The 18980-nt window shown below is 40.2% G+C and overlaps 1 protein-coding gene across 4 annotated transcripts in view; it reads left to right on the top strand.

Moving 5' to 3' along the window:
- The window catches only part of unc5a (unc-5 netrin receptor A), a 131173-nt gene that overhangs the window by 57688 nt on the left and 54505 nt on the right, over positions 1-18980 (top strand). For all 4 annotated transcript variants that reach the window (XM_044206275.1, XM_044206276.1, XM_044206277.1 and 1 more), the window contains exon 2: positions 5703-5918. In XM_044206275.1, the coding sequence (XP_044062210.1) occupies positions 5703-5918 (216 nt within the window). The remainder of the gene's footprint in view (positions 1-5702; positions 5919-18980) is intronic.

Genomic DNA, 18980 nt, shown 5'->3' on the forward strand with positions numbered 1-18980 from the left:
ATCAAAAGTTTATTTCTTTATAAAGCAACTAAACGCTCTCATACTTAATTTGGAATGCCCTAAAATTTGTAATGACAGCATATACTGTATGTAACTTGAGTAAAATACCCAAGTTAGTGTTGTCACTGAATTATGCAGTGCAGGATACAGAGTTTATTTGGAGTCACAGCCAGTGATTAAACCACTGCTATAGAAAACTGATTGTTTGTTTGAGAGGCTGATTCAGCCATGAAACTGGATTGTCCGTGGAAACATCTGGAAGTGAATGGGGCCAAAGCATCAGCTGTGGCACTTGAGTGATGAATATGAATATTTGTTCCAATCTGGAGGCTCTTAGTCCACACAGTATTAACGATCTAAGAATAGGAACATGGTTTCTGAATCATAGGTCTGACTGTGTAACTATTTAAATCAGAAACATAACATTTGTCTCGTGTTAGCACTCTCGCTGTTATGTACACAAATTCAGGCTCCCAGCTGTTGATCTAGTTAAACATCACTTTCAGCCATTTATTCACACATTTGCACAAACATGCACATCTGCACAGATAAATATACTCACGCACACACAGCCTCTGTCACTTACACACAGTTCTCAAAATGTCAGCTCTTTTGCGTTGACAGGAACTTAAAATGGTCTCATAGGTTTCAAGGCAAATGTGCCTTTCAAGACGGCGTCGCCTTGCAAGACGAGCGAAGCGAAGGTGTCGGAGTGTCAGCGCTGGTGTCAAAGGTAAACGGCACAAAATTGCTTCCCTGCTTGGACCCCCCTGCTGAGGAGTTGCTTCAAGTAGATGACAGGAAATTGAATAAATAGAAATCAACAAACCAGAATAAGCAGATGTGTAAGCTCCTGTTCAAAGGTGTAAGGCTCATTAATAGTGTTGCTGTGTGCCATATTTACACAAATAACAGCGCCAACTTTTTTTTCTTTTGTTGACAAACTGTTTAACAACATCACTCAAATACCCCTGCATTTAATCATTCAGTAGAGATGCCGCTATCTTTTGATGGCAATTCTCAAAGTCTGACGATGTGACCTGAGCTTCAGGAGAGCATCTATCATGGAAATATTCTCGTCAGGGAACAGTGTAGGCAGTTATTAGTATCCTAAATTAATATATGCACACACAGATGAACAGCCCTGCATCAATGTACATGCTAAGCAGCCAATTTTCTATTCATGTAAATGGAAGAAGATTGTAATAACGTGAAATGTGGCATGTGTGAGACTGATTTACTTATTCACCCCGTCCTCCCAGTCCCCTCCTCTCCTTCTGTCCTTCATGCCCTTATTTTTTTTAAGCCTCTCAGCTTCCTTCACCACTGATGGAAACGTGATGTGATTAAGTTTAGGTTGCTATGGGTGCCATCTCTCCTCCATGTTTATTTAATGCATCTGAGCTATTTCCTTACAAGTATATTTTCACTGCCAGTGATTGATTGTTTTCCAGATCAACCTTAATGACCAGGGATATTGTGTGGTATCTGAGTTTGTTGGTGTTTGAGCATTTCTGTGTAAACCTGCATTTTTTAGCATGCATAATTCTGTCTCTCATTGATTGAGAGAAAGACAAATCTGTTTGCAAGCAGCTTTTTCCTTTTTTGCATGCTTGCGGTCTATATTTTGCGTATGTGCACTTTTTTTGTAGCTTCGTGTGTGTGTGTGTGTGTGTGTGTGTGTGTGTGTTTGACAGAGAATGAGTGTGTGTGGTTGAAGGAGTGCTTGTTGAAGCATGGTTGTCTCATTGAAAAATGTATTCTGAATCCCAGACATGTGGAGGAGTAAATATTTGTCATCTGGGGACAAACATACATCAGTCAGCCATGCTCCAGATTATATATGATGGTGGATGGAGCTTCTTTTTTTTTTTTTTTTACACATCCCATTTCTGCTTCTTTCCCTGTGTTTGATCACTCCCAATGTTAATATTTTCAAAGGCTTATTTAAAGTATTTCTAACTATACATGAACAATGCTCCTGTTCCCAGAACCCCAATGTACATACATTATATTTACAGTGATTTCTAAATAAAGATACTCAGTAGTATAAAATCACTCAGGAAGCCACTTGAGCAAACCCAAGCACTCTGAAGAAAAACATCAACCAACAAAGTGGTTGTGACAAATTTGATCATGGCTTTGTTGTTAATGGCAGCTCAACATGAAATGGTTTAATATTCTGGATAGTAATTTTAATTGAATTAATTTCAGAGGACATTGTAAGGTGCTGATGGTGTCATAAAACACTTGTTATAGCTGCTGTTCATCACTGTGATGTAAATTATGCACAGTGATTGCTCAATGATGCTTTCCTTTGGGGACATGAAAAAATATTGTAATTGGCTCCAAAGGGCACACGATGTGTTGGTGCCATGAGGGAGAAACACAGAAGAGGGTTATTTTCTCTCCAGCTATGGTTTTTCTCCCTGCTGACATCCTCATACTGTGATGCATTCAGCAATTCTGTTCTCCAAGTAGATAATAGGGAGTGAAATAAAAAAAAAATACATACTTATTTCACAAATGGCGATAACACAAGTCGACAGTACGCAACATGGCACACTGAAATTAAGTTCCTCAAACCTCACTTCTCGTCTGCTTGTGTCAAAATAAGACTTGAAAGTTTTGTGTATACAAAAAAGATACCTACTGCTGGAAAGTGATACAGTAAGTGACATTAAAGTAAAAATCATTACGAAATATTGAAGATGGATGGTAACAAAAGACGTTTAGAAAACTGCAACACTTGAGAAAATCTAATCCTGCGTGCTTTTTTAAAATGCAGTGGTGTGTGCATATATAGTTACAGCGGTTACAGGAATAAAACTTTTTAAATATATATTTTGTGTTTTTAACTGCATCATAACCAACTCGTCATCTCCCCCTTTTGTGGACGTGCTCGGTCACTGACTTTGGAGTTGACGTGGTCAGCTGGACCGATGAGACATGAGGTCTGTGTGCACCAGGAAATATGCCCTGGACATCATGGCTCAGCACACTGACACCTGGTGCACCCTTGTGTGTGTGTGTGTGTGTGTGTGTTTTAGGTCAGTTCATCTCTCAAGAGAATAGCAGCTGCAGACAAATATCAGGTCGCAACCTGATGCGTTTCTTATAAAAAGTACAAAAATCTAAATTATTATGAAAAAGATTGAAACTGTGCAGGAACACAGGAATGCGCAGAGCTATGTAATGGTTACCGGGCCCTATAACACATCCAGCACGTTGTATCAATGAAATCCTCTTCATTGGCCGAATGATTAACAAGGGAGACATTTAGTGTGCAGTGTTTGTTGTTTGTGTGTGTACTAAATTATCTGGCAATGGACTCAGATGCATTTGACAATTAATGGTGGCTTTAGCCAGTCACATTCAGTGGAATCTAATACAGTGCCCGTAGTGCAGCTGTATGTCTATTTGATTTGTGCATTGACCTGCAAGAAGTCTGTTAAGTGGCTGATACTCCCTGTGTGTGAGTGCGTGTGTGTGTGTGCGCACACGTTGACTTTGAAGTACATTGTGTCGTGACAATAATCTAAGCCAATTTACTACGCATCAGCCCTCTATTATGGGTTTGATATAAAGCAGTGCGTGACTAGAATTCCCTCACATAAAATGACAATTTACTTCTCTAAAGAAATTACGTGTTTAACCTCATTAACCTAAAGTGCATGCACTAAAATGGAAGACTAATCCCCACCCCTTGTGACACACACAAGCGCGCACACACACAAACACAAATTGGAAACATCATCAAAAGTTGAGAGTTCATGTTGAATGTGACCCCTGCAAATGAGAAGCCAGCGACGAGTTAACAACATCAGGAGCTCATCAAGCAGTTCTCGCAACTCGTCAGTGTCTCAGGTGGCTATGGTTTCACTCTCTGTTTCAACATCATCTGTCCTCTATGAGATGATTAACCTGGCAGGTGTGAGGTGAGTCTCGCCCACTGTTTTAGTGAGCTGCCGTCTTCAGTCAGCGGGGAGTACAGAGGGTCAGCCCGGCCGGCTAATGGCTGCGGTCACAAAGCTGGAAGCCAGCCCATTAGAAGAAGCCGCCGTCATTAGGACCAACACACTTTCAAACAACCTGACCTACTGGTCTTGCGCTGTTTATTAGCAAAGTTTTGGCTCTCCGTTAGAGCAATTATACTCACTATTCATGATGAACTGTGGCCTTTTCCTTAACACCACGAGACAAGAAACACACACTCGCATACATAGTAAATAACGTCAGGCAGTTGTGTTGTGAATAGGGAACTGACATATTAATGATATTCTCTGCGAATGCGTTGCTATAAGAAAATGTGCTTGGAAAACGGGGAAAAAGGCAAAGTGTCAGCAAGTGATCTATATCGTTCATTGGACACAGAACATTTAGTTTTCATTAAGAGTTAAACATGTACACGAAACATTAATGGGGTTCAGCAGCACCGGCAGTGGCATGCTTCACTGTATCTCATCCTGATAAATTAGCAACTCAGCACACAGGGGTAAAAGAGAAAAAGGAGAAGAAAGAGACATTAATATCATGTGTAGTGGGGGAGGAACTGACAGATAATGTCTTTATCCAAAGATTGGTGTTTATGAAGCAACATAATATTATCCCTGACCCGGGCATGAGCAAGCTGCAAGGATGAACGAAGGCTGGGTGAGGGAGGAGAGGAAGAGAGGAGAGAAAGGTCAGCATGAGTGTTGCCGTTTCATTATGAGAGATGTGGACTCCCATCCTCTCCTGCTGCAAAGGGAGTGATGGAGAAGGTTGTTAATGCCCGGTCTGTCAGCCATATTGGATTCAGGGCAGTAAATTAATATTACACTCCTATTTAAAGGGGTTTTATTTTGGGATTTACTGGTCACCCCTGAGTGTCGGTGGTGTAAAGAGGTTATTTCCCTCTTTCTACTCTGTTGTGTGTCCTCTCGCTATCTCTTGCGCAAGACTAATATGTTTAGAGAGAGAGAAACTGTGTTCACAGAGGAAAGATGTGTGCACTGTAGGCTCCATTGTGTCATTCAGCGTTTGTGTTGAACATTTTTCAGCAAGCGTAAAAGTTTGCTGTGAATCGTAGCGTTGTCCCCCTCCAGGACAGCTCTTGTATCTATATGTCATAAGATTCTGGAGGAATAAAATGGCATCTACTGTATATAGGAAGTGATTTTAAGTTAACTGGCTGTCTAGCTGTCAGTCATCTCTAACCTCACTGCCTCTCGCGCTGTCTTGCTTAATGTGGGTAGAGTTAGAGTCCTGGTTGAAGAGCCGTATAACACAATGTGAAGTGGCCTACTGGCTGAGACGGGATTTATGGCTGCCGGTCCATCAGCGGTGATGCTAAAGGGCTGTGATTAAGAGCTGGAGTAAAGACATGGACTCCACTACCCTTCCGACCCAGCCAAGAGCACACAAGGCCGAGCTCTGTCACTGCCAACTCTCCTCCATAGAGCTCTGTTGCTCTATTTCACTCTGTCTGTCCATCTGTCTCTGCCTTCTTCTGCCTCTTTTATATGCATATGTATGAGTCGCAATTCACCAAGGACACTGAATCTCTGCATTAGATATTTGGTGTCTGCTGCATTTTCACTCACTAGTCACAACGGTGAAGCAGGAAAGGTTCAGCTCCTGCCCTCATGACAACTTGAAAACTTGAAAGCGTTTTTATTTGGCATCCCCTCTAAAATCCCTGCTTCTTTTATTCTCTAAAGGTTCCGAGCATGTCGCCACAGCAACACTTCCTGCTGCCTTCTCGGACCTGTTACCTCACTTCCTGGTGGAGCCAGAGGACGAGTACATCGTGAAAAATAAGCCGGTGACGCTGACCTGCCGCTCCACCCCGGCCACGCAGATCTACTTCAAGTGCAACGGCGAGTGGGTTCACCAGGATGACCACTTGATTGAGCGGACAGTTGACCCAGCCTCAGGTACATGCAAAACATGTTTCCCATCTAAATAATTCATTTCCTTGTAATTTTGACTCATATTGAACTCCCTCTGGACACTTTTTCAGCTGAGATGAGCAGTGTTTTCACCTATTTTGGATGTTGCGGATGTGTGACATGTGCAACTCAATAGATACATTATGTAAAGTGTTTGCTTGCTGAAATTAAGGTTTGCAAGTTGCCAGTGATTACTGTGCTCCATCAGGCTCTTGGCTCATCCTCCAGCCTATTTAGCCTGCCAGTCTCATAATAAGCACATTGGTTTCAGTCTCAGAAATCTTCTCAATCACCTTGGAGACCTGTTTGTTTTTTCTCTCTGTTGTGCTGCAATCCCCCGCCTCTGCCATCAGTGTCATACATGTTTATGACACTGATGTGGTGTGATTCAGCAGCGATCTGCAAATTCAAACCACCCATTCACAGTCTGACAACTGATTGGGAATAAGAAACGTGAAAATGACATGTTTTTCTGGGGAGCTGGAACACATACACACATGCAATAGCTATAAATAACAAACACATGCATAAAAAAAGATAGTGGACACAACGGAGAAATACACAAAAAGGCTGACATACCTATCAGTGTCTGCACACGCACACACAAAAACACAAAGGGAAGGTGTTTTAAAATAAGTAAAAAAAATAATGGTTACTACAGTGCATGTAAACACGTACTCTGATTAACCTGGTTATTTAAGTGCATGTAAACACAGATTCTATGATACACGTGCTATGTCTGGGTTTAATCCAGCTCGCATTGCAGAGTCGGCTGCTTAAATTTGATATGGTGAACATGAATTGCGTTTTGTCAATAGCAAGTTTTGTCAAGAACACGATGTGCCCCATAAACTGCAACTGAGTTTATGGGAACATCACATTAACAATGCAACGGTGCTCTGCCAACATTTAATGATGATGGACCATTTGCCATGTGGTTATTAGCCGTTATAGTCAGCATTTATTTGTCTATGAAACAAATCTGTCGTGCCGGGTGCCATGGACCCCTTCCGCAGCGAGGGGGTCCGTTTTTAGTACTCCTTGTGAAGTTCCAAGGCCCCCTTGCAGTTCCCCACATCACTCTGTGTTCCCACTGCCTTTCATGATGAATATGTCATATGTGGGGCTGTGCAGTTATGAAGGACACGTGGTTGTCCAGAGGTATGGGTGCTCCAAGGTACCCACATCGATCTCTCAAACACTTGTGCTGTTTAATGTCAGCACTGCCCTGAGGAGTTTACTGATGGCTCCCTCTAATCCCTCTTCCTGCAAGAAACATCACACACATCCAACTGTGGTAAAGCTGTGTGTGTGTGTGTGTGTGTGTGTGTGTGTGTGCGCGCGCGGTACATGCTTGTCAGGCTGTCCTCTCACCCTGGTCGTCACAGTCACACCGGACTCTAAACTTGTACCTGTTGCCAAGCAACCAGGACTTCTGTCACACCAGAAGCTGCTCAATATCAACATCATGCCTCGAGGAGGGAGGGATGAGGAGTTTGGAGACATACCCAAGTTGACAAAAATTGATTGACAATTTATACCCAGTGTAACAGTGAAAAATCACCTTCTCAAAATAGCCCATTTCTCTAAAAGAATCTTTGAGAAATATCCTACCTGACTATGAGTGGTTGTGTTTTTTTCCATGCTTTGCACTGGGCAGAATCCATGCTTGTTTCCTCCATTAACAAAGACAGAGATGTAAATACTATGCACCCATGTGAACAGCCAGCAACAGTCGAAAAGCTCCTGAGATGTCAGCCTCAGTTTCATTGGCTGGCATGTTCAAACTGATTGGGATTCTCATCAAGGATCCTCTTTCCTTTGTTATGTAAATTAAAGATGGGCTGTGGATCGAGTTAATGCTCTTAATTCCAACAAATATTACAATACAATAATGGAAATGGCATGTAGACACATCAGAGTCAAGAGTCACTGCTGGAGATGGAGATGCACATTTGTTCTGCTGTTCTCTGTTCAACATATTAATGATTCCTTCAGTCTTTGATGGATGAGTGGCCCAACAACAATGAAGCACACATATAGTTTGATTAGGCATAAAGAGGCATACATCTGATATGTCAAAATATCGTTGATATACTATTGGTATATAATATCCATATAGTCCATATAGTCATACAGAAATGTAAACATTCTGTAGCACTGGGATATTGGCTATTAACTCTTGTGCAACAGTAAAGAAACCAGCATAATTATACACAAACATTTATTCAAAGATAATAAAAGCAAAAACACACAATAACTGAGTGATGTCTAAATCTAAATGCACTAAACTACAGAACAAAGGGTGAGTGAGTGAGTGACTGACCCAAAATGGCTGCTTGGGTCCAAAATGGTATCAAACAAAAGGAATCTAATTCAAAATGGCGGCTGGGCTGAAGAGCGGCCGCATGGTTAAACAAAGAAAGGAAATTCAAAATGGCGGCTAGGCCATGTTTGAAAAGAGTGTGGCTCTGTTAAAGGACAAATTGGAGAGTGCGTGAACTGTATAGGATAAATGGTGCCAGGTTAGAAAGAGGATAGTTAGTTGCATGCAAGACCCTGTGTCTGTGTGAACATGACTAACATCAACTTAGCATGTGGCTACCAAATTAACCTAACAGTGAAAACACATCATAACAATAAAACTCAATGAACCAAATCGATACATATACATTCACAAAAGTAAGCCGTGTACTCTGCTATGCTATGTAATGCCCAGCTATAGGTTGGGTGTTTACGCTACCAGTCTGTAAAGGAAGAAAGGTTGCTTTGAACATGCTGCTGTTATTGAAATGAAATGAATGAATTCATCTGTGGAGTCCCAACAAAGACAGTCTTGCTGTTCGCTCCACAAGTGTTTCTGAGTTTGTCTAATTGCTAACCCTTGTTAACCACCAATTAAACCTGTCAGGGTAAAATAAGGGTTAAGAAGCATATATATTCAACCTTTTAATTAATTGGGAACGCCTCATTAAGATTAAAAATCTCATTTTTGAGAGTTTCCTGGCTACGATAAGCTGCAATAACAATGAGTTACAAACAACATGAGACAGATAACGCAGAATATGCCACAAAATCAGAATTAAACAGAAATGCGATTATAAAATCATGAATAACTTTTCTAATACAACCATGTAAAAGATTTCATCCTAAACAAAAACATCTTAAATCTAAAGCTAAAACCATAAAATAACTAAGACCAATACAAAACAGTCACCAAGACGAACACATCAAGACTCTAAAATACCCCAAAACATCAGTAGCCAGGAGGGACAGCACCCAGTTTTTGCAGCAGTGATTTGAATACACAGAGAGGCCAAATTTAGCTATTTTAGATATACAGTAACTGCAGAAGGTTTCAGACAGAGGGAACAGCGTACAGAAAAGCTGTTTTACCCACTTCAAGATGCCTACAGTATCAAAGATAAAGATGAATCACAGAATAAGGTTGATGAAAAAAATTAATTTGTTACAGCTCTAAATCTATTAAATAGAATAACAATTCTCATTTCTTCAAATGCTGAGCAATATGATGATGTACTGTATACCGTGAGACAATGTAAATTTGTCTACCATATTGTTTTATACCAAGTACCCTTTAACTGTTTCAGATCACTAAGCAGGACTGCTTTATGGCAATATTGGACTTTAATTTTTATTATTTTTTACATCAATGTGATAAAGTACCTCGATTTGTTAGGTAATTCACTTGACTAACCGAAAACAGATATGTTTTGTTTTCTAGAAAATGTACTATGTCACAATATACAGTATATCGATACCACAATATAAAATAACTTTGATAGACAATTGTATCCATATTGCCCACTCCTAGCTACAAAGTAATATTAACAAGATGAGACCTTCTGCATTTAAAGTATGAATAGTGCAATGTGATTTTTTCCTGCTTATAATCGAATAATAATACAGTAGTAGTAATGATTTTTATTATTTGAATGATTATAAAAAATGCTACATCTGATAAATTCCTGGGTGTTAGAAATATGAAAAGCAGTGAGAAACAGATTTTGAAACTGAAGTTGACAGTCAAACTAGACTGCCTGTTTGCGAATGCACACCTGATCACCAGTGCACTTGAAGCAACCTTTCGTCTGCTGCTGTGATATCTGCACTGCGAATGTCGAGGGATTCCCATAGTCCTAATGACTTCTGCACATGTTTTCATTACTAAAGGATATCAAATGTGAAAACAAACTGATCAAAGAGAGCACAAGCCGCAATTGATAATCCCTTAACCGTCACACAGCAGAACCGAATTGAAGTGATATCAAAAATGTGGCTGTTTCAGAGATTAACTGGTCTTGCCCAGCACAGCATAGGCAATATTAAGCAAACTCCATCCATGTTCACTCCCAGCAGACTCTGGCAAACGTCAAAGTAACTGGAAGGGTTTAAATTAATAACTGATCCAGGTCTGAAGTGCAGACATGTTTCAGTCAGACTGCTCAGTATTCAAAGCTCAGGTAGAAAACAGGACATGTGGATACCTGTCTACAGCAGACGTGACCTCTGCCCTCATCAGACAGGTCTGTTTATTGCAAGTGATTCAGTACAGGAAAGACAAAAGAGCTGTTCCAGCTGACTGTGTCTACTGCACAGTTACAGTTATAGAGATACTGACATGTCTATAACTCTTTGTATTCTGTGAACATTTTGAACCAACCCCCCAAACACACACACACACACAGGGCCACTTGTCTCAAAAGCTCCTTTGAACATGGATAAGGAAAGAGATGTCACAATTTGTCCTTCCTCTCCTGGTATCAATGTCCGATATCGATCCATCTTTGAGTCTATCGGTTCTCATTACCTGTCCTCAGTAACTTATCTCAATTGTTATGGCTGTGACTGCTTCCAAAGCCCCTGCCTCTGTGTCTTTCCCAGGTCATCCTTTATAGAACTGGAGAAACGGAGACGTCTGGCGAGCCCTAATAAAGACATATCCCCTCCGAACAAATCAATGCTGACAGTGTGTTTGCATAGATTAGGAGATTCTTCCACACTATGATTTCTCATCAGACACATGATGAGGAGAAGGGAGATTGGCATTTGAGCGGAGGATTGTTGTATGGGCCAGACTGATTTGATTGTGTTTGCATTTCATCTGCCAGCATTGATGGAAACGATTTTGATCCACGCGTTGCATTGTCACCCCTGCAGCAAACCCTCTCAGGTGGAAAATACATGCATTTCACATTCCTATTTCAATAAAGCTCAGCAACTGCCTTATAAAGATGCGGGGAGATTATATTTTCTTTGTTGATTGAAGTGGATGTTGACAAGGCTTCTACAATGAAAACAGAAGATGATGGAGAAAATGATCAAACACTACACATTTGCCTCGTACTTTATGAAGGTGAATTTTTCAGAGTTTACAGTGGAATCATATACACAATATTAATAAACTCTAATATTCCTTTTTTATAACTCCGCATATAATTTCAAACCCCTATAAGGGATATATAACCCCTTCCTATAACCCCCAGGTTTATCAGAAACCACTCTTGTCCTCTGTCAATTCTTTTAAGTCTAAATACCACGTATGACGTAGTCAGTAAATCTTTTAAAACCATCTATCACTTTATGATTATAACTAATGTATTATGGCACCACAGGGCTAACCCCTCCATTGGCAAACCAGTGAGGATTCATTTGTAATAAAATATGTATTTTCTGATTGACTAGATCCTGGATTGTAATGTGATGACATATTTAATTTCTGATCTAAGGGGGAGATAAGCTGGTCTTAGCTGAAATGATCTGTAACCTTTATTTTAATACCTCAATACTTAGCCGTGGTATTATAGCAGCCATTCACCTCACTCACACCAACTTCCACTGACTCTCCCCTCTCTTTGTCACTGTGTTACATGTTTTTTTTCTTCTCTCTTACTCAGTCCTGAATAGGTCAACAACATGGATGCAGATAAATACCTTTACCTTTACAGGAGACTTACAGGAGGTTCCTTAACATGAATGACATTTAGTAAAATGTGAAAGCAGCAAGCTGTCACCTTGATGCTGTCAAAATTCAGGTGAATTCAGGACAGAGTCTTCCTAATGGCGCTGGGGTGGCACAACAGTGATTAAACATGATCTTTAATGGAATATTGAAGAACAGTCCTGCTGTAATTTCTGCACAACTTGATAGGCCTGTGAGCCAGGATCTAACGAACAGAAAGAAATAAGAGAATCAGGTGGGAAGCGGACAGTGTAGTCCTAAATGAACAAAATGGCCTTGTACCACCTGCTAAGCATCGATCAGTAGCCAAGGGAACTAACTGATAATGCATTATTAGCTGCTTCCCCATAATGGGACTTGTATTTCATCCTGTCCTTGATTGCAGGACGGAAGGGGAAGGATTTGGCGATGAAGCACAGAAAAGCAGATGGCAAGGTGAATTGTTCCCGTGACACATCTGCCAACGTGTTCTATTAGGCTTCTCAGGCAGGTCAGCACAGTGTCTGTGTCCGTGTGTGTGTGTGTGTGTGTGTGTGTGTGTGTGTGTTGAGGCAGACCTTTCTCAAAGCAAAACAACACACCTCAGAGTGAGAAGGGAGTCAAAGTGGATTTAATTGAAGCCTGTGTTTGTCTGGCCTTGAGACAATTTCAAGTGTGTTTGGAGCAGTGGGAGTAAAGTGAGGCAGACAGAATTAAAAACGAACCAGCTGTGCTGATTGATCTCAAAGATAGACTCATACAAAGGCCACACTTCTTAGTGTCTCCGACTTTGTGTAAGTCGTATTTTTATTTGGAAATTTGGAGAACGTTAGGGTTTGTTCTTTTGAAGTTGGTCTTGACATGCAGGAATAATGAATTTCAAAATTAACTGCAATTAGTGGAACAAAACTGAATGATAATTACCATTTGTCAAACAACAACGCTGGCGTTCCAATCTCCCACGCGCACAGCCTTTGTCCTCCCACCAAAACATATCCCGTGTCAGCCCCGCACTTTGCTTTCTCTGAAGTAATTTTGTATTTGTCAGTCTCACAAAAGCTGTGCCCTTGCTGAAAGTTGGAATCCATTCAACAGTCTTGGTGCTTCTTACTCTCACAACAGTTAAAGTTATTTATTTACCCCATCTGGTAAAGACAGGCATGTGATCAATACAGTCCTTTAAGCCTGCATTTGTAGTTTGTGTGCAGTGCATGCAATGGTTTGTGCAGAAAAAGCATTTAAAAGTCTGTGTGATCATGTTGAATTTATCATTTTTAAATAATAATAGATCGCTTTTTTTCTGCTACATAGTGTACAGTATTTTAGCTTTGCAATGCTCTAAATGCTCAAGTAAAATGTAAAAAAGTACATTTCCAGAAGCAGACAGTAGTCCATGTACCTTTTGTGGAAAGCGAGTTGGTCCTCAGAGCTACATGGAAATATTTGCTCGGATTCTTCTAACCGTAGTTCTAAGCTTTCCGTGCCCTAAGCGAGACATCTGAATAAAATGTGGTCTGTATGCTGCAATGAAATGCAGCACATGCATTACCCAGGCCACTTGTACTGCCCTTGTGCTGAGCAAATAGAGGCCAAAGTTGCAAATGTGCTTGGATTCCATAAAGTGCCTCAAAATGTGCCGTTTTAACATGGTGGGATTCAGAAAGGAGCAGAGAAGAGCCGGTAAACTTCCTCCCTGCCTTGCTATTTTGATTATAGGCAATGAACTTTTGATATTTTTCTCATTTTCCATTTCTTACTGTAATATAATTTTATCTTTCAACTTACCTACACCTCCCTTAGAAATGAAAGATGTGACTGTTGTGCTGACAGAAGGAGACAGAGTGGGAGTTTGTGGTGTCAATCAACACCTGTTCAAATTCGTTTAAAAATAGTGGAGCTGGGAGGTGTAGTGAGGGAGCTGACAGCTAAATAGTCCATGGAGATTTTTGATAGGCAGAGGAACTCAGTGGCTGACAGTTAATGCTTTGTGTGTTTGGCCCCAAAGAGACTTTCAGTATAGGTATTTTACACACTCCTCGAACAAACATCAACTCACCGTTCTCCTCCTTTAAAACTAGAAGTGCAGGGTGTCCTGGGTATGGGATAGTGGTAGCGTAGTGAAAAGAGTATTTTATGGAGTGAGGGAAGAAGAATGGCTTCAATCTCCTCATGTTGTGTAAAATATGAAAAGGTGCACAGAAAAGTTTCTCTGGAAGCATCATAAATAAGAGGTGAGTTGCAGGTGGGATGCTGCTTTATCAAATGCATCTAAACCTGTGTAGTCTCAACTGTACTTTTCTACACAGTCTCAAGTAAGCTTACAGTGGATGGACTGCACTGCATTATATGCAGCCTGCTGGACTTTAGGTCAGGTGGGTGACAGAGTGAAAAACAAGCAGGCAAATGTGTTCTGCCTCATGTTTCAGGAAATAAAAACCCAAGTCAATTATCAGTGTGCTCCTGCCCACATATACCACTTCTGGATTCAGTATTGTGTGGTCAATGCGTCGACCACAAACACACAAAAAAGAAAATGCAGAGGCGACGCCGCACGTGTTTGAGGAAACCTTTTCATCGGAGCGAGTGTTCAATGAGGCATTCTGACAACAACAAGAGCACCAGTCCTGGTCCAGGAGCCATCAGGAAGCAATCTTGAGGATTTTATGCGATTCAAATTAATAATTCATTCGTTCACGTTGTTTTAGACCAAGAGTTTGTTTTCTGAAGAGGATTAGGTTTTTTTTTTTTTTTTTTCTTCTGTCTTTCAAGAGATCTCAAAGCAACATGTATTTAAAGGGCAGTCAAAGGGCAGAGATTTACTTTCCAGTATTCAATCACAGGACAATTCAAAGTTCGTATTTGAAATTTGAATAAAAAGCTGTGTTTAGGAAACAAATATTGGCATGTTGTTGGTGTCAGCTGAGTATTTTCCTTCTGTTATAGCCACTTTGCCTCTAAGCCAGTTTGTGTTAGAAATTTAATTGAGTCACTTCAAGGAAAATTGCCAAATATTCATTAGTTACAGCTTCTCAAATGTGATGATTTGCTGCTTTTCTTTGTCTTGTATGATAGTATACTGAATATCTTAAGGTCTTGGCATATTGGTTGGATATAAGAAGCAATGTAAATCACCTTGGGCTCTAGGAAATTGTGATTGACATTTTTAAACATTTTCTGACATTTTATAGACTTAATTCATTCATTAATCGATCAATAAAGAAAATAAATGTCAGATTAATCAGAATGGAAACTGGTTGCAGAGCTTTTTGTGATCTTTGGAAAATCATATCTCTTGTCTTTATAATCAAATTTTCAAATCATCACTTATATTTGGCTTTCTCCTTTTTAAGCAAGTTTATTATCTCTGCTGCATCTGTGCATATTATTCCAACACCAGCTCCTAACATCTGGCACCTCTGATATCAAACCAAGCTCAGGGGTCCACTCTGCACTTTTTCATTGTCAGGTTATTTATAAAATCCACAATTCTCTGTCTTGCATCTACTGTATTAATAATTAATACAGTCACATTTGAACAAAGAAATTAATATTTAAAGGCTCAATTCGTGTTCGGTCTGCAGCACTTCTTACCCTCATGCGTCACATTATAGTTTATTCTGGACTCAACAACATGGTCCATGTTGGAATGAGAACCGTGTAGATTCAACATCATGTGACCATCGGGGCAAGTGGGGGATTTAAACAGATTACAGATTGAGGCTGTGAACATTTTCCATTATTCTTTTAAGATCTTGCCATTTCTTACACTACAGGATATGTTACATACAGTAACACTTTTTTTCTTTGGTATTCTTTTGCCTTCCTCTTCATTCTTCATTCTCAGGGGGGAGAAATCTATTAAGAAAAGTATTATCACTTGATGTTCAGAGGATTATCCCTACCTGGCACAAGGTGTTTAGAATGACACCAAATATAAACACGTCATGAACAGGCCATTGGTTACAAATAGAAAGAAATAGAGAGTTCTAAGGTGGGAATAGTTTATGTAAAAATACCAGATTGATTAAGATAAATTCCAGTTTTGGTGATCTATATAACATGCTAATTGGAGGTAGCGAGCTAATTAGTGCTACTTAAAATATTCACACATATACAAACATTATTTTCATTTAATATAAGTTAGCAATTTGAGTTGATATTATAAGAACAAATGTGAATTTTAATATGTCAAAACATTTGTAAAAAGACTTTCGTAGCCTCTCTCCCCCAGGCTGTTTACTCAATGCTGTTTGTTGTTGTGCTGAATATTTACATTCGCCCACACACCTTCATTGGATTACCAAAAACCTCTGCCTTCTAACTCAGACAACACTGCCGGCCAAAGGCCCAAAAGGGACCAACCGATCTTCAGGAGGGAGGGTAAAACCCTAATGCAATTTGTATGGCACAGAGCACTCAGCAACCAGATGGAAGCCAGGCTGACTTACCTGAAGCAGTTTTCCTTATTTACTTCGGCGCCCAAGGCCATGTCAGACAAGGGGGAGAGAAACATGTTAGCCCGAGCAAATTATCAGAGCTTTCATGTGGGTTACGTTCTATCAGATCCTCCCACTCTGCAGAATGTAATGGAAGCAGAAGCAAAGTGCTCAGGGCCTTCACCTCTGACGTGTTCTCATTCGAGGTAGGACAAGGTGTGTGTGGGAGATAAAAGAGCAGGTCCCAGCCACTCCCAGCCTGAAGACTGTGGCATATAGAACATTCTGCTCTTGCCAATCATCAGGGTCAGGATATTGGATGGAGAGTAATTACAACAAGGGCACTTTGGTAAGGGCACCGTGGTAAATCACAGCACTGCCTCTGTGTTTGTGTGTGTGTGTGTTATTAAGGAAAGGTTAGGCAAACTAATTATGGAGAGACAGTGTAAATAGAAAAATCCAGTGCTTTGAATTAATGTCCATTTAATTTAATCAGTTGTGGCTTTTCTATGGTAGCTGGCGATTAGATATAAATATGAAATTAATAAATGGAAACCTAATTTTACTGTCTGGCATGTGATGTCTGTGCTTGGTGACACGCAAAAGCTATTCTGAAGTTTTGTGCATCAATTCATTATCACGTTCCAAACCTGTGAACACCTGTGCAACTAAAAACACAATTTGAGCGTCATTTATGTACTGCGCGGCGCATTGTTGTGAGATCCTGTGTGCACTTAGCGTGATGTTGTGTCAGTGATAAATATGGCAGTGAAATTTCTTGCAGAGTGAAGATCTCACTCCCCTGGGGCATGCAAAGTGTGTACATTATTATTCATTATTACTACTGAGCTCAAATGATTTTAAACTCAATCGTATCCCCTCACATACTGCTGCGCACATCTGAAGTCTGAATAAACTGACTGTTAACCCTTATATGGTCTTGCCTACCATTTGGTAGAGCCCATTTTGAGTTGTGTCTTGCTTAAAAAGTAGTTGTTCTTACCTAAAGCTGATTTAAGCCATCTGTAGCACTTGATTGAAGTGTGTTAGCCCAAAAAATCCAATCCAAAATGCAAGGTACACTGCAGTTTTCAGAACCAACCTTTTCAGATTCATCTTAATATTTGTTTTTATTTTGTTTGGTGTCCGACCCTCTGTGATGACTTTAGAATATTTTTTAAAAATCATGCACTACCAATTGGCAAAGATGTCCATTAATTGTAAAAATAGTATTGCTAACATATTTTTTTTCACAAAACTGACCATTGCGATGGAAGTTTATTAAACTGTTGTGAATATGATAGATCTAACATTATTTTGTTGCATATCTGTTGAAATTATATCAATATGATTTTTCTTTGGATATTTTTAATTAATTTACAGTGATGATTAGCTAAGTCAAGGGTGGTAATGCTAATACCAGTAATAATTATTCAACAAAACCAAATTTAATTAAAGCTGCAAGCAGCGATGATTGGGCCCTCGCACCTCCATGCACGTCGGCCATGCTGCAGCCGCGCCGTCAGTTCAACGCAGCTCTGAATTGTGATACGTTTTAGTCACTGCACGTAGGAGTTAAATGTCACTTCCTGTGTCCGTCATGTGTCGCTAGACAACACACTTTATGCCTCATGTTGAAGGATATCATACGTAGACCACACCATGTAAATGTAATGCAAATCGGATTATGTTTGTCACAGAAGGCTGACTTCCTGTTGCCAGTAATATTTTCAATATTTTCATATAGATGTGTTCAGGGCAGGACTCTTATCATACATGTTAAGTTTGGGGCAGCTGGGACAATGTAAAGGGAAGTTACAACAGCGTCCTGTCTCATGGTGAAGCATCGAAATTGGCCGCGCTCCCACGCCAAGGATGTTTACCGAAAACTCACAATCTTCACAAAGAAGCTTCAGCAAGGTCTTAAATCCATTTCTGACCACATTTGGAGTGGATGTGCTTAACCTGCTTGCTGGAGTAAATCAAAGCGTAAAACATGCCAGGTCCTGTTGCCAGTTGGTGGCGCTGTGACAGGAACTTAATATTGTCATAAATGTGTTTAGGTCGGGACTCTTATCATACATGTGAGGTTTCGTTCAGATTGGACCATGTACAGTACAGTTACAAAGCACTTCATGTTTAATGGCGAACCAAAAAAATTCGCCGCACAGCCACACCGTTCGACGAAAACTCTGCAACCTGTTTTATGTATGCTGACCAAGTTCTGAAGTGGATCAGAATGGTCTAGGACGATTTCATTAAAATATGACCCCTATAAATTGGCAAAAATATGAAAATTAATTAAAAATGGCCAACTTCCTGTTGGGTTTAGGTCATGGCACCAAGAGACTTTTTTGTTTGTCTTGGCATCATACATGTGTCTCCCAAATTTCGTACATGTAGGTGAAACCACACGGAGGGGCTTAATTTTAATTTCTTGGGGGCGCTATGGAGCCATTTTGCAATGCCCATATCCAAAACCCATAAAATATAAATATTTTCACCAGTCCTGATGCAACTTTTTAAGCACATTTAGGCCCTCAAAAAATTCAAGCAATTGATTAAAAATTATAATAATTCCTTGCATTACAATAGGTCCTTCGCCGCCTGTAGGCGCTTGGGCCCTAATTACAATATCAGTTGCGGACA

Source organism: Siniperca chuatsi, linkage group LG8, assembly GCF_020085105.1.
Source record: "Siniperca chuatsi isolate FFG_IHB_CAS linkage group LG8, ASM2008510v1, whole genome shotgun sequence".
Taxonomy (NCBI): Eukaryota; Metazoa; Chordata; class Actinopteri; order Centrarchiformes; family Sinipercidae; genus Siniperca; species Siniperca chuatsi.